This window comes from Bicyclus anynana, chromosome 6 (assembly GCF_947172395.1).
Source record: "Bicyclus anynana chromosome 6, ilBicAnyn1.1, whole genome shotgun sequence".
NCBI lineage: Eukaryota > Metazoa > Arthropoda > Insecta > Lepidoptera > Nymphalidae > Bicyclus > Bicyclus anynana.
This window is the reverse complement of record NC_069088.1, coordinates 1,969,381-1,985,296: the sequence shown is the minus strand read 5'-3', so window position 1 is coordinate 1,985,296 and position 15,916 is coordinate 1,969,381. Positions and strand designations below refer to the sequence as shown.

At 36.0% G+C, this 15,916-nt stretch overlaps 1 protein-coding gene across 1 annotated transcript in view; it reads left to right on the top strand.

Annotated features, from left to right (window-relative positions):
- Positions 1 to 15,916, top strand: part of LOC112055971 (uncharacterized) — a 50,102-nt gene that overhangs the window by 20,331 nt on the left and 13,855 nt on the right. Inside the window, exons 2-3 of the mRNA XM_052882020.1 lie at positions 3,318 to 3,523; positions 4,084 to 4,237. Of these exons, the coding sequence (XP_052737980.1) occupies positions 3,318 to 3,523; positions 4,084 to 4,237 (360 nt within the window). The remainder of the gene's footprint in view (positions 1 to 3,317; positions 3,524 to 4,083; positions 4,238 to 15,916) is intronic.

Genomic DNA, 15,916 nt, shown 5'->3' with positions numbered 1-15,916 from the left:
GACGCCCGCGACTTCGTCCGCGTGAAACTCGATGTAAACTTTCAACTACCCCTATCCTACCCTTACCCTACCCCTACCTACCCCTACCCTACCCCTACCTACCCCCACCCTAACCTTTACTCCACTCCTACCTTACAGCGTACGCAAAATAAGTAATTTTTGTGGTTGATTTTTTACACCTTGTGTCCAAAAAACCGAAATATCTTACGGAACCCTATTTTTTTTCCAAAATAAAATTTAGCCTATGCTACTTGTGGATAATGTAGCTTTCGTATGGTGAAAGATTTTTTAATATCGGTCTAGTAGTTTTAGAGCCTATTCATTACAAAGCAAACTAACAAACAAACATACAAACAAAGTTTTCCTCTTTATAATATTAGTATAGATGTAAGTAGTTATACATCATACAATGTCACGGTGTTTAACTTGGTTGATATACTTCCGATGTGAGACTACCTTAGAGGCTGATCCCACGCACTTTCATTTTGTAACTCACTTCAAAAAAGAGGTATTTATCCGGTTTGTAAATCCACCGTATGCGTGGTGAATTTACAAGACGGAGGTCCTGAGTTCGATCTCCGGCTGGTCCAGGTCTGGCCGGTGAGAGGCTTCGGCCTTCGGATTTGGGATCGAAAACAGTTGTGTACAATAATATAACTTACAAAACTTAAAGTAAATCTAAAAACAAATAGTTCACATACACATCTCTATCCACAAGTAATTATACAAAATGTAGATGGGGCTGATAAATACTGTATGACTTTTTCAAAAGAGCAACTGTTGAGTTTCTTGCCGGTATCTTCTCAGCAGAACCTGCCTTCCGAACCGGTGGTAGAATCTTTACAAATAGTCAACTGACGTGTCAAAAGTGCTTGTAAACTGAGCCTACTTGAAATAAATGATTTGATTAAAAATGATTTTCAAATTAAACTATCTAATAAAGTGCTTTTATACAAAGAAAAGAAAATAATGAAAAAATAAAAAGAAATGACACAATTTCAATAAAAATTAAAATATATAAATAAATAGCAAAATTATTAATCGCTTTTAATGCTGAGCTGTAAACCCTTTCTGTTTGGTGACACAGACAGACATATAATATCTAAGATAGGATGTACTGTTTGTGACACTAAAAAGTGAATAAACTTATATTCTTTCTTTTCTTCTTTTTTTCTAAGTGCTTATTATACGTCTGTGTCATTCTTACTATCGCAGGTTCTTAATTTAAAATCGACATTTATCAAAATCGACCGTCGCAGAGGGCAAATATCCCGAAGGAGAAATAATCTATCGGACTGTTGACTTGTCGCTTGGTTGTATAATTTCTTCTCTCCCATTTTCTATTTCTCCCTATTTCTTTTTTCCTCTCAATTTTTGATCCACCGAGAATTACACGGCGTCACGAGTAATTTGGCTCCAAGTTAAATAAGCGAAGTAATTATTCTGCGGTTTATTCTCGGGCCACGAAACTTTCACACAGCTTGAGGCTTTCATTCGCTTCAATATCATTGAAATATTATATGAAGACTATGACTTTTTTTTTTAATTCCCTACAAGTTAGCTCTTGACTACAATCTCACCTGATGGTAAGTGATGATGCAATCTAAGATGGAAGCGGGCTAACTTGTTAGGAGGAGGATGAAAATCCCTTCCGGTTCCTAAACGACATCATACCGAAACACTAAATCGCTTGGCGGTACGTCTTTGCAGGTGGGATGGCAACTAGCCACGGCCGAAGTTTCCTACCAGTCAGATCTAGACCAATTAAGAAAACCTCAATCCGCTTAGCCAGAGTTCGAACCCAGGATCTCCGTCTTGTAAACCCACCTCGCATACCACTGCGCCACGGAGGTTGTTAAAAATACCATGAATCCAAAAGAATTGCTAACCATAAGAAAAACATGCATTTAATTAACAAAAACCCCCATATTCTTTTATTGGTCAGCTGAACGTTTTGGTTTTTAAGGTACAAATGTAATTTTAATGAAGCAGTCATATCGCTAATGAACATCGAAGTTTAAATAGCTTCTCAGATAAAGGGGTCGACGTCCATGTCTCGTGTTAACTTCCTCTTACCACAAAATTTTCGCCAATTTTTGGCTTTATAATAAAATAAAACCAAAACTCGGCGAATCGTTTGGTCATATTTTAGACATATTCATAAAAAAGTAATCCCTGCCAGATAAACATTTTCTACGAGTACAATTAATAACTAAGCGGTATAATAAATGTTTGTTTTGTTTAATTACAACGTCTTAAATTGTTCTACATAGGTAATTATAGCATACCTAGAGTCGTAATTTTAAGTAGTTTTGTATTTATTTTAATTTCGCTAGAAGCGAATTCGCTATGCGTTGTGGCCCAGCGGCTAGGGTTAACTAGAATAATCTACAGGGAAATAATCTGAATTTTAACATTTGTTTACTTTGTGTAACGTCAATTTTCTTTGGCAAATTCGTTGGATATTACGAATATTCGGTTCAGTTCATAATCTAAATAGATCTCCCTTAACAAGTGAAATTACTAAAAGTCCAGATAATATTTCGGCAAATTCCCCGTGGCTTAATCGTATCGCGTTTTACATGTTAAGTTTGAAATTATAAAATATTATGAAAACAAAAACAGAGACAGAAACTATTCTTGTATTTAGTTACGATTGGGAATTTCGATTGGTACTTGAATGAATGAATTTTTATGATTAGGAAAATTAAGTCATTATTATCAATAACTATGTGGTTAGTTTATATGTCATAGAAGTGGGCCTACCAGTAAAATCTCTCTTCGAATATAACCTGATTTAAAACCTTGCTCTCACTAGAACTGCTACAAGTTTGTATGTAATACAATGGGTATCCAAAGCTGCTCTAGAAGGGTACCTCTCCTTAACCCTACACCCGTCGGTCACAAGTCAAGAACTGTGTAGCGTTATTCTGTAACGATGCTTTCATTACTCGCTAGTGTAAGTTTCGAGTTCACCTTTTTATCTCTCTCAGTCTATCATAATACTATAAAAAGAGATAAATAGAGGTGAATTCGAAACTCGCAAGTGCTAGTTATTACTCGACCAAACACAAACCACCAAACACAACCATAGTATGTATATTTGTATATTATACAAATATACATACAAACATCATTGGAGCCAGATGTCAGGTTTATCCGCACGAGCTGTATACAAAACATCCTTACAGAATAGCGCTACTGTTCGGAGTTTTTCTTTCTGCCACACAACCCGGCAACAACACAGTGAGTCCATGGTCCTCTCATAAAACATACATACGACGAACAATACATAATTTCTTTTTTTTTTATTCCAGGTGTCCAGTCAGTGCGTATAATGAACATTAGAGTGCCAGAAGTATTCCAGTACGGCACAAAAGACGCTATAACTCTGGACTGCGACTTCGTGACCAACAACGTCACAGGGCTGGTGGTGAAATGGTTCTACATGGACCGGTCGCAGCCTGTGTACCAGTGGATACCTCCCCAAAAGCCTCAAGCTTTGGGACTTTTGAAGAACAAGGTAAAACCTTGATTTTTTTTTACATATTTGCCATAATTTTTAAATTTTATTTTTGCAACTATATGAAGTTATGACCTTTTTCGTAGTTTTAACTCGAATCGTGCCAAATTTCAATTGATTTCGTTTAGTAGTTAAGCGTTATTTTTTTTTAAAAAAAGCTTGTTTTTAACTTTTTTATAATAAAGCTAAATAATCTATTAGAAAAAAACAACTTTTACTAAATGATATCGATATATTTCGGGCCCTTGTTCCATGTACTTTGCGAAATTAATATTGTTTGTATTAAATTTATTGATCAACTACCCTATCATCCCCCAAAATCGGACTATCCTCCGCGAAAAGCCGACGAACCCATGCGACAACGTCACCCAGGTCCGACAAAATACTCTACGTACGTTTTACTCCGAAATCGGAGCATCCTCAGGAGATGTTGACTCTACAACGTTGTAGAGTCAACATCTCATCTCTCATCAACGTCAAGAATATGAATAGAAATAAATCATTATATAATCATGATGAAGTTCCGCAAAGTAATGCCTGCTTGTATCCAATATTTTCAGTTGGACCTGTCATACAAAGTGTCTCAGAATCCGTACACTCAGCACCGAGCCCTCCGCGTGCTGTCCCCGGGCACGGAGCTGACCGGCAACTACACGTGTGTGGTCTCCACCTTCCTGTCCGAGGATGAGAGGACCCGCCCCATGACCATCTTTGGTAAAACGCAAAGAACTTTTTGAAACCTATCATCATTATCAGCCTATTTTAGCCGGCCCGCTATAGGGGCAGGCCTTAGCTTATACTCACTTAGGATGATAGTATTAAATTAATGAACTCACTCATCATTAGTTGAATATTGTAAAGAACAATAATTCTTGCAAATAAATGATTATTATTATTATTATTATTATTATTATTATTAACAACCCATACTCGTCGTATATGGTTGAGCACGAATGTCCTCTTAGAATGAGAAGGATTCTAATAGGCTGTTATGGGTTAAGTTAATAAATAACAGAAGCTAGTCCAATTTACAATGAGTTTATTTTACAACTACAACTATACAGATACAATTACTTCAATAATACTACTGCTAACTACTTTACTAAAACTAACTACTTGACTACTTAAAACTATGGTTGGACGCCAGGAGAGTTTTGTGGGGTTGTTGTTAATGTTCACAGGCACCCTGCCAGGCCTAATAGTGTTAGCTCATTAGAGCAGACCCTCAGGGATCCGTTTGGAGGATACCTCGTACCGAGAAGGCGTTGCAGTAGGCTACCGACAATAGAACAAAGCATGAATGACAAAATAATATCGAACCTATCGTAGATCTTGCGCATGACTTAACCTACTACTCACCCCGCTAAGCTCGATGACAAAACACACCAAAACTAATGAATCTCAAATCACTGAATTGTTCTGCAATTACTCAATCAAAACTAAAAGTAACGTGCTAATTATTTATTGCACTACAAAATGTCAGTACTGTGACACGGAAGCCACCGTGGGTTTCACAGACGACCGTCGCTCCACAGCACCACACCAATATGGCCGAAACAAATTGAATTGCCTTTTGATATACGAGTATTAAATTAGCTACTTTAATATCACATCAAAATGTCTACTGCTCTCAAATCGATAGGAATAATTTAAAAAAGTACAAATGTGTTATAACAGAAGTGAGGTTTGAACCCGCGGTCGCGATTCCATAGACGCAAGCATTCACGCCGCTGCGCTGTCCGGTCATTACTTATTATTGTGAAAATGTGCAAGGTACTAGTACAATGTACGTCCTCGTTACGAGATAGACTCACGCGCAGTTTAAAGTACTTATTCATAATATTCCCTCAACACACTAAAAAAAAAATTATTAGCTTATTATATATGTATATATATATTTTTTTTTTTTTAATTGGTGGCACTCCATGATGGCTTTAAGTCCTTAGCATGCCAAACACCTATCGGTTTGCCATAAATGTTATTTAACTGAAAGACATTTTCGGATAGCTTCTTAATAATAATTGCCTTCTCAAATTTTGGCGCTAATTTAGCCATAAATTTCGCGCCTGCTTTAGATAAAAACTTAGTTCGTCTCCAAACCACGTCCCCTACTTTGAAACTAGCAGTCCTTCTTTTTTCATTGTAAAACCTTGTGCTTTTTTCATGGGCCGTTTTTAGTTTTAATTCCACCTGTTTATGTAAACTAGGTCTCGAGTTTAAGTTTGATAAATATTCTTTAGTATCAACGTGAACTAACTCATCAGGTGCGAGAGACTGGATTTCAACCGGTGCTTTAGTGAGGTTAACAGGAAAAGATGTTTCGCGACCTAGAAATAAGAGTGATGGCGTGTATTCGGTTGCTTCATGAACGGACGTTCGAATGGCGTGAGCAAATTCTTGTAAATGTATGTCCCATTCGTTATGTTTTTTAGAATTAATGTATGAAGCTATCATGGTCCCTATTACTCTGTTAACTCGTTCCGTGGGATTGCTTTGAGGATGATAGTTAGGAGTGTACCAAATTTGACTACCATATTTTTGAGCGAGGTCCTTAAATAACAGCGAACCGAATTGTTTTCCATTATCACAGATGATGGCTTTGACTTTGCCAAATAACAAAAACTGATTCTCTAAAATTTCACAAATTTTATCAGCCTTGCCCGTTCTTAGTGGAAATAGCAATGTAAATTTACTAAATAAACATGTTATGACTAAAAGCATCGTGTTGCACCGTTTACTCTTAGGAAACGGGCCCATTAAATCTAATGATATTAACTGCCACGGACTTGTAACTGTTCTATGTTCACCCATATGACCTAAGGGAGGTTTCTGTGATACCTTAACCCTTGCGCATGTATCACATTGTCCTATGTATTCTCTAACGTCCCTTAACATATCATGCCAGAAATAATGTTGTTTAATCCGGAAAAGAGTTTTGCGTACTGTGACGTCCTACTTGTCACCAGGATAAGGTAAGGCTAAAATCCAAACACAAAATAATTTATTTGACAAACTCGTGCGTGCACGTCCGCTCGGCTGCGCAATGCCTCCTCGTTCCCCCCTCTCCGCGCCCCCTGCCTCGCGCCGTGCCATCACGACCTTATCGTTTAATCTATGGTCATCACACCTCTCCTTTTTTGACAAATTGAAATATTTAAATATAATTCATATACAACAATAATTAACTGTAATCATACTTAAAACAAAACTAAACATCTTTAATGCGTCCGCAATTATAGAAATTATTTAATCGCTGTTAAGATCACTTATTTTATCCGAATCATCTTCATCACCTCCTACTACTCCCCACTGACCTTCAATTCGTTTTAAGTGAATAATATTTCTCCTTAATTCTTGTCCTGTCTCATCGTTTCGTATATTATATTCAGGGCCTTTGTGGTTTAAAACCGTATGTGTTGTTGGATTAAAGTTTGTGGTGAGTTTATTCTCCTTTACCATGTTTTTGACATATACCTTCTCTCCAAAGCCAATATCTATATCTTGTGCCTTCCTTCTCCTATCTCCATATTCTTTCCCTTTCTCTTTCATTATTTTGTCTTTATCTTTAATTTCTGAAATTGATGTGTTTTCTAAATCTATCAACGAAGGAAGTTTATCCCTAAACTGTCTGCCAAAAAATAACTCTGAGGGAGTTTTACCAGTAGTAGAGTGGGGGGTACTGTTGTACATAGTGAGATACAATAGTAAATCCTCATACCAATTTGATTTCTCAGATTGACTAATTTTAAGACGTTTAAGGATATCCCGGTTTTGTCGTTCAACTTCGCCATTTTGTTGAGGAGAGTATGGTGTAGTATAAAAAATATTTATTCCTAAAATTTTACAAAAGTTTTTAAATTCATCGCTACTAAAAGATTTAGCATTATCGGCGGTAATGCTAAAAGGCGATCCTAGCCTAGAAAAAATTTCTCTTAAGACTTTAATTGTTTCAGCAGATGTTATCGTTTTCATTGGTTTAATTTCTTTGTATCTACTATAGTAATCAACTATAACAAAAAGATGATGTCCGCTAGGCAATGGACCGAGAAAATCGATTGCAACGTCAATCCAAGGCTTAGATGGCAGCTCACGACGTTTCATTGGTATTGGAGGATTCGGTGCAGAAACCAAAGTGCAACCCTTACAACTCTTTACAAATTTCTCAGCATCACTGTCTATTTTGGGCCACCATACTTTGGTTCGTAAACGTGCTTTCATTGCACCAATACCTGGATGTCCCTCGTGGGCTGCCTCCAAAACTTGGTGTCGTAACTTTAAGGGAATGACAATCTTAGTTCCTCTCAACAAAAGGCCTTCATATGTCCAGAGTTCAGTTTGAAATATTCTATAAATATTTATTAATGGGTCCCAGTTATTGGATGACAAAGCTTCATTAACTAGTCGAATTTCATTATCATCTAAGGACAATTCCGTTAATGTTTTCATCTCTAAGGCACACGGTCTAGCTAGTTGAACAATTTGATCTATGTGATTTTCATCCTCAAACGGCTGGGGATTATTTGTAGCACATAATCGAGATAGACAATCGGCAATATTTGTTTTGCCTGGCTTATATAGCACCTTGAAATTATAACCTTGAAGACGAAGCACCCAACGCTCAATTCGGGCACAAGTTTTCAAGCGGCTGCCGAATATAACCTCCAGCGGTTTATGGTCGGTTACTAAATCAAACGTATCTTTGCCGAATAGATATATATCGAAATGTTCAACTGCCCAGACTAATGCAAGTGCTTCCTTTTCTGTCTGACAGTAACGTTTTTCAACGTCAGTTAGGCTTTTATTGCCATAAGCAATTATACGAGGTCCGTTACTGTCGGACTGAATAAGCACTGCACCTAACCCTACCGGACTTGCATCTGCCATAACAGTAGTTTTATCGTTCAGATCATAGTAGCCGAGAGTGTGAATATTACTTAGAGAGTCTTTGAGCTCTTTGAAAGAGTCGGTCTGTTCAGGACCCCAATATGAACAGATATGTGCATTTTTTCCTAATTTTAGGGTCAATAATCTTCTAAGGGGTTCAGATTTAGTAGCTAAATTTGGTATCCACTTATTTACGTAATTAACAAGGCCTAAAAAACTTTGCACTTCTTCAACCGTTGTCGGGTTCCTAAATTGTTTTACAACCTTGACATATTTATCTAGGGGCTTGACCCCTTCTATTGATAACTCATGGCCGAGAAATTTTATACTTTTCACACAAAAAACACACTTATTTTGGTTTAGAAGAATATTGCTTTCTTTTAAAGTAGCTAAAAGTTTTTCTAATCTAGCATTATGTTCGGATTTATTTTCTCCATAAACTACAATATCGTCTATAAAGTTTACCACGCCCTCGCACGGCAAAAGGATTCTTTCAAGTATTTTTTGGAATTGCTCTGGAGCACATGAAATGCCAAACATCAATCTTTTATAGCGATATAAGCCTTTGCTGGTAATAAATGTCGTTATATCTCTAGAATCCTCACTTAATTCAACTTGATGGAATGCGTCTTTAATGTCCAATTTAGAGAATAGCTTGGCTTTTTTAAATTTAGGAAGCAACTGATCCATTGTAGGCAAAGGATAATTTTCTCTTACAATAGCCTTATTTGCGTGTCGCATGTCTATGCATACCCTAATTTCCCCATTAGGTTTAAGCACTGGAACTATCGGCGAAACCCAACCAGATGGAACTTTTACTGGCTCAATTATATCCAATTTGATGAGATCTTCTATTTTTTTATTAATTTTTTCCTCCAGTGGTATGGGTACTCGCCGACAGGGCTGAGCTACAGGCTTAAGCAATTTATTTATAGATATATTAAGTTCCACGTTTTTAATTTTAGGAAAACTAGTTTCGCTTACCGCGTTTATTTCTAATCCTAATTTAAGCACTTTAAGAGATATGGCAGTATCTTTTCCCAACAAATCTCGTGTTCCATCTTTTACGACATAAAATGTTGCCGTTTGTACCTGATCTGCTACTTGAATATCAGTATCAAAGGATCCAGTTACGATAAGAGGTTTATCACTACCATAAGCAATAAATGTTTTATCCGGCTTAGCAATTTGATTTCTAACTGCCACTTTATACTTTTTTAAGTAACTCCAAGTTTTGTCACTTAAAATATTGTGTTTGCTGCCGGAATCAATAATCATATCAATTTGAACTCCTCCTACATTGCAGCTCATTAAGGCGTCGTCGTCAATGTGAAATATATAATTAACATCAGTTTTGATATGAGATGTAGTATACGGTTTCTGGTTAGTTTCAGATTTCTTTTGGTCATCGCTTGCTATCTTCATTTTTTTCCTTGGATAATTATCTGTTGCCTTTAAAATAGAACTATTCCTTTTGCTAGCTCGAGTTCGACATTTATTTCTAAAATGTCCTAGGAATCCACATTTTAGACACTGTTTATTTCTTGCCGGGCAAATATTACTGTCTGCTGAATGGCGCACACTACCACACCGAAAACATTCTGAATTTTCAGACTTAATGTATTTTGTGTCAATTTTATATACACCAGATGTGTTAGATGCTTGACCGAAATCATCCAGTTGTCGTTCAACGGCCTCAATGGCATTTGCCTGAGCTATTATTTTGTCAAGAGTAGCATCATCGCCCAGTGTAAGTATTTTTTTTCTTAGATCTTTAGAATTACATTTCTCTACGATCTGATCAATAATGTTATCCTCATTATTAGAAAATTTGCATTTACTACTTTGATGACGTAATCGCACTAAAAATTTATCGAATTTTTCATTTGGCTCCTGTTTTAATAATCTGAATAAATGTCTTTCATAAATTTTACTTTGCATCGGAGAGAAGAAAGTATCTAGTTTCTTTATTGCAAAATCATATTCATCAGCATCAGTGTTTTGTTCGCCCGGTAAATTATAGTATATTTCTTGTAACGCCAACCCTCCCAAGTGGAGTAAGTTAGCCTTGCGTTTTTTTGGATCGCTTATATCTGACGCTATTAGAAATATTTCTAAACCACGTTTCCATTTCTCCCACCGCAAACCTACAGATGCGGGATCGCCATCGCAATCGAATGTTTCTAAGGATGGCATATGGGACATTGTTTGTGACCTGTAGCAAAATAATTTCGTTGTTAGTACCAACCGACGTCCTTGTCAGTTTACTACTGTTTTGCTAGCACCAACTGGATTATCCAGTTTGCTACTGTTTTTTTTTTTTTTTTTTTTCTTTCTTAGTACCAACTGACGTCCTTGTCAGTTTACTACTTATACGTATATTATAAATCGTATGTTTTTGCTAGCACCAACTGGATTATCCAGTTTGCTACTGATTCGTTTTTTCTTTTTTTTTTTTTTTTTAAGTACCAATTGACAATGTCACATTACTACTGCAACATACATGTGGATTGTTGTAACACTCGTTAAAAGGCTTAATTTTAGAGTGCGAAATGTTTGCCTTGACATCCATATTAAACAAAACAGTTACGTAAGTACCCAAAATAATTTCAAATTTATGTTGTATTCCTTCTCTCTGACCGGCTATAAAACAACAACTTTTGATCAAATATTTACAACAGTCACAATTCTTCTATATCTAAATAAATCTAATTTTAACTGCTTGTACCCTAAATTTGTTCATTTAATTTACTTTATTTTATTATTATTATTATTGCTATTTCCAAACGACTCTAATCGTGGTAACAATTCAATTTACAAAGAATCACTCATACTGATTTTAAAAAATGTACTGTACGGTGTGATACCTTTGCCTTTTCGAATTGACATTCGAAATTAAAAAAAAATAAAGAAAAGAAAAAATATTCATAAATTTTTTCAATACGCTTATTCATTTATTTAACGTATTTACTAAATTGGAATGTTTTTTTGTTAGGATTAATGATTTATTATTTTATTTACATTTTATCAACTAGAATACACGTTATTGAAACGGAATTTGCTCATGCAAGTTGCAACCTGTACCTAATGGCGCCGGTTTTTTTACGTTGGGTACTTACATAGTATTTTATTTTATTCGATGATCTTTTCCACATTTATTTCTAACTACTTTCACGCTTACCCTTTAGGACTCGTCGCCAGTTGTGACGTCCTACTTGTCACCAGGATAAGGTAAGGCTAAAATCCAAACACAAAATAATTTATTTGACAAACTCGTGCGTGCACGTCCGCTCGGCTGCGCAATGCCTCCTCGTTCCCCCCTCTCCGCGCCCCCTGCCTCGCGCCGTGCCATCACGACCTTATCGTTTAATCTATGGTCATCACACGTACCCCTAAGTGACCTGCTGTAACATCATCATGACAGTGTTTTAATATCTCAATCCGCAAGGTATTTGGAATAACTAATTTCCAGTCATTAATTTTGTCCGGATATTGTTTTAAACAGATTTTCTTATAGAGTAACCCATCTTTAACCATCCAATCATTTCCTTTATTTCGTCCTTCTATAATCTTAGCTACTTTCATCTTATACCAATCATCTTTATGACTGTCTAAGATTTGTATATCTACGTTCTTAGTGGATGCAACAACATTAACACTCCTGGATAAGGCATCTGGAACGACATTACTCCTACCTGGTCTATGAACGATATCGAAACTAAATTGTTGCAACTTCATAGCCCATCTGCCCAATCTGCCATGCGGATCCTTCATGTTATGCAACGTCTTAAGGGCACTGTGATCTGTCACTACAGTGAAATGTAGGCCATCTATGTAAGGTCTAAATTTTTCAACCGCATAAACTATACTTAGAAGCTCACGTTCTGATGTAGAATATAGCTGTTCCCGATTATTTAACTTTCTACTCAAGTAAGATATTGGTTGGTCGACATTATTTATTTTTTGACATAATACAGCACCAATACCTCTATTAGAAGCATCACATTGAATAACAAAGGGTTTTGTAAAATCAGGACACGAAATCACTGGACTTAAACTTATTAGACAAGGCTACCATGCTGGATTGACAATCTTCACACTTGTAGAGAATTAAAAAAATGCTCGGGTATGCAGGTTTCCTCACCGTTTGAGACACGTGATAACTGAAAAGTCGGAGATGCATGCTCCGGATTGGATTTGAACCTACGCCCTCCAAAACGAAGGCAGAGGTCAGGTACTGGGGTGTAACACCACCAACTTTCCATCTCTGACTCGAGGACTTTTGGTGAAAATTTATTCGAAGAAAGAAAAATTATGTATCTCATAGCAGCCCGTACAATAATATAAACCCAGATCCCCGTCATCTGAAACCGAAAAGTCTAACCTATGGGGTAGTTCAAGATAAGGCTTTCACAGATGAAGACTGTAAGACATCATTATAACTTGGCAATATTTTAATTAAGTTACAAATGTTAACAAAATGAAGTTTCAGACTGTATGTACGACTCTTATGGAACGTCAACATATCGAATGAGTAAATAATAGATTGTTATAACTTTTCGCTTGACTTAAAGCTTAGGTCACACTGCTGCGTAAAATTGTGATTAAGTTTGTAACCTACATCAAAACATCCTAGCGGTTGATTAAAAACCAAACCTATATTTTTAATCAAATATTTTTTTTTTATAAAATTAATGTACGAGTACCTATTTCGATAGTAATATAAAATTATAAATTAGAAAAATATGTCCACTATCTATACTAAAATTATAAAGGTAAACCGATTTCGAAAATTCTTTTACCACGTTAATTGTGAATATCATATGCTATATATTTTTATCCCTGAGTTCTTACGGAAACTGGAACTAAGCAGGTAAACTTTGTGGCGTCGGTTAGTTAATAAAAGTAAAGCTGCTAAATCTATACAATCAAGAAATGTACTTTTTAATCAATAGAGCGACTTGTGAGACATTACAATACATTATTTTCTATTAATTTATTATACGATATCACGATAGTTTAAATTCTAAATTCTAAAACATTATTTTCTGTTTATTTATTTACTTATTACTCCTAAGAGTATAATTATATAATAGCAATTCATCAGCATTTTTTTTGTATATCGTTGGCAATACAAATAGTTTTTTTAGTAAGTTAGTTTGAGTTATTAAAAAAAAATTGTCAGGCAAAGATCCACATCCGACCAGTTTCACTAAAAGCTGGACACTGTCTTTCTTGTTTTTCTCCTGTTCTAGAAGTGGGTACGACAATAGACCAACGGGGCGGGGATCGAACCACCACCTCTCGGTGATGAGTCCGACCGCTCTTACCGTTGAGCTACTGAGGCTCTAAACTATAAGCTTGAAGAAAATAAAAAAAAATCTTGAACGCATCAGTGTGTCCGATTCCTAAACGATTCGTAAACCGCAATATTATGCTTTGTTACACGAGACGAGACGGAAATTACTTCGACGAACTTTACCCACGATGAGGTATAACAATCATACAGTGTTGTACTATTATTACACTGTACTTTTACTACACTGTGTGAAAACTTAATTATTCACGGGGCAATAGCTATATGAAATCCTAATACTTTAATTAAAAAATAGTTTTTTAAATATAGTCAACATACTTTTATTTGACGACTATTTTTAACAACTCACTGCTGGACTACTCTAGAGACTATTACTACTAAAAAGCTGTAATTTAGCATAAGTATGAACGTAAAATAAAATCTTAAAAATATTTTTTAGGAAAGTATCTAAATTCTTCCCTTCCTTCCCTTCATGTAAAGTGGGGATGTTTTTTACTCGTTTATCTCTTAGTGTTTGGTATCGCGGTATTTTCAACCGATTAAAAAAAAAAAAAAGATTCTCAATCCGACTCGTATGTTGTTTTGATCCCATTTCATTTTCATGAATATCGGTTTAGTAATTTTGTGTTAAATTCAAAATAACTGAAAGACGTCTTTGAAGTCGGTTCCATTTTATGTAAAAAAGGTTATTGCGCATTGTAAGGGTTTATAGTGCTAATTTTAAATTCAAAATTCATTTATTTCAAGTAGGCTCAGTTTACAAGCAAGCACTTTTGATACGTCACTTGATTTTCTTTGTAAAGATTCTACCACCGGTTTGGAAGGATTTAAACAACGAAACCCTGAACTGAGCGTATCCCGACACGCACTTTTTTATGCATCGATTCAAAACAATCACGAACATTTTTAATAAAATAAAGGGAATTCAAGTAAAAACCGTTCCACAAACCGTTGGCACAAGTAATTCAACTCAATTTACCTGCATTGGATTGCAATCAAACACTAGCATTGTTCCAATAAATAACATAACATAACATTGTTACAACTTCTCACATGCTGTTAACGTGCTGTTCGTATACGCGCCGCAATATGCTTTGAGTTGAGATGAAACGGAAATTACTTCGTGCAACTTTGCCCGTGCAATGCGAGGGAGCTAACGAGTGAGGCTCCGAATGTATTGTAGGTGTAATAATGAATTTATTAATGTGTACATTTTAATGGTTTTCTTTTAATAATAATTTGATTGTAAGATTCATTACATCGTTAACAGATGGACGTTCACAGCTGGACATAGGCCTCTTGCAAAGATTTCCAAATACAACGGTCTCGAGCTGTCAGCATCCAACGAATCCCTGCAGGTTGCTAGGTGAACTGAAGGCATCCTCTCAGTTCACCTAGCGGGGAGTTCATGTTAATTTCATTTAACATACTATATAACTGCAAAAGTATAGGTCATATAATAATCATTTGGCTATCACGCCCAGTGGATATGACGTCTGCCTTAGATTCGGAGGGAGTAGGTTAAATCCGGTCTGGGGAATACACCTCCAACTTACATATTCGGCTCACTGCTGAGCTCGAGTCTCCTCTCAGAATGTGAGGAGTTAGGCTAACAGTTCACCACGCTGGCCCAATGCGGATTGGCAGATTTCACACACGCAGAGAATTAAGAAAATTATTTTGTTTTCCGTCACCGTTTGAGACACGTGATATTTTATTTCTTAAAATGCACACACCTGAAAAGTTGGAGGTGCATGCCCGGACCAGATTCGAACCCACACCCTCCGGAATCGGAGGCATAGGTTAAGAAGTAACGGATACCAAACTGGGCCAAAGTAACCGTCAAAACAAGTGAACAAACAAACTAAACTTTTAAAAACTGCAGCAAAGCTCTAAAGCTGCGACTACGTGTCACTTGTTAAGTCTTCTTAACGAGAACACAGTCGATATAGAAAACGTACTCTTTCAAAAACTAAAAGTTCTTTTAATTATAGTTAGTGAAACAAAGAAACTAGAAGTTAAAAGAAGCTGGTTAAATACTACGTAAACGGATCTCTCAAAGAGCACAATGTAACATAAACGCACATAAAATTGTTAGTTTAGTTAGTTAAAAACAACTCCATTTAACTTTTAGTATAAATTATTTGTCATTAACTTTTAATGCATTTTGAATATATTTAATCGGGGCAAAT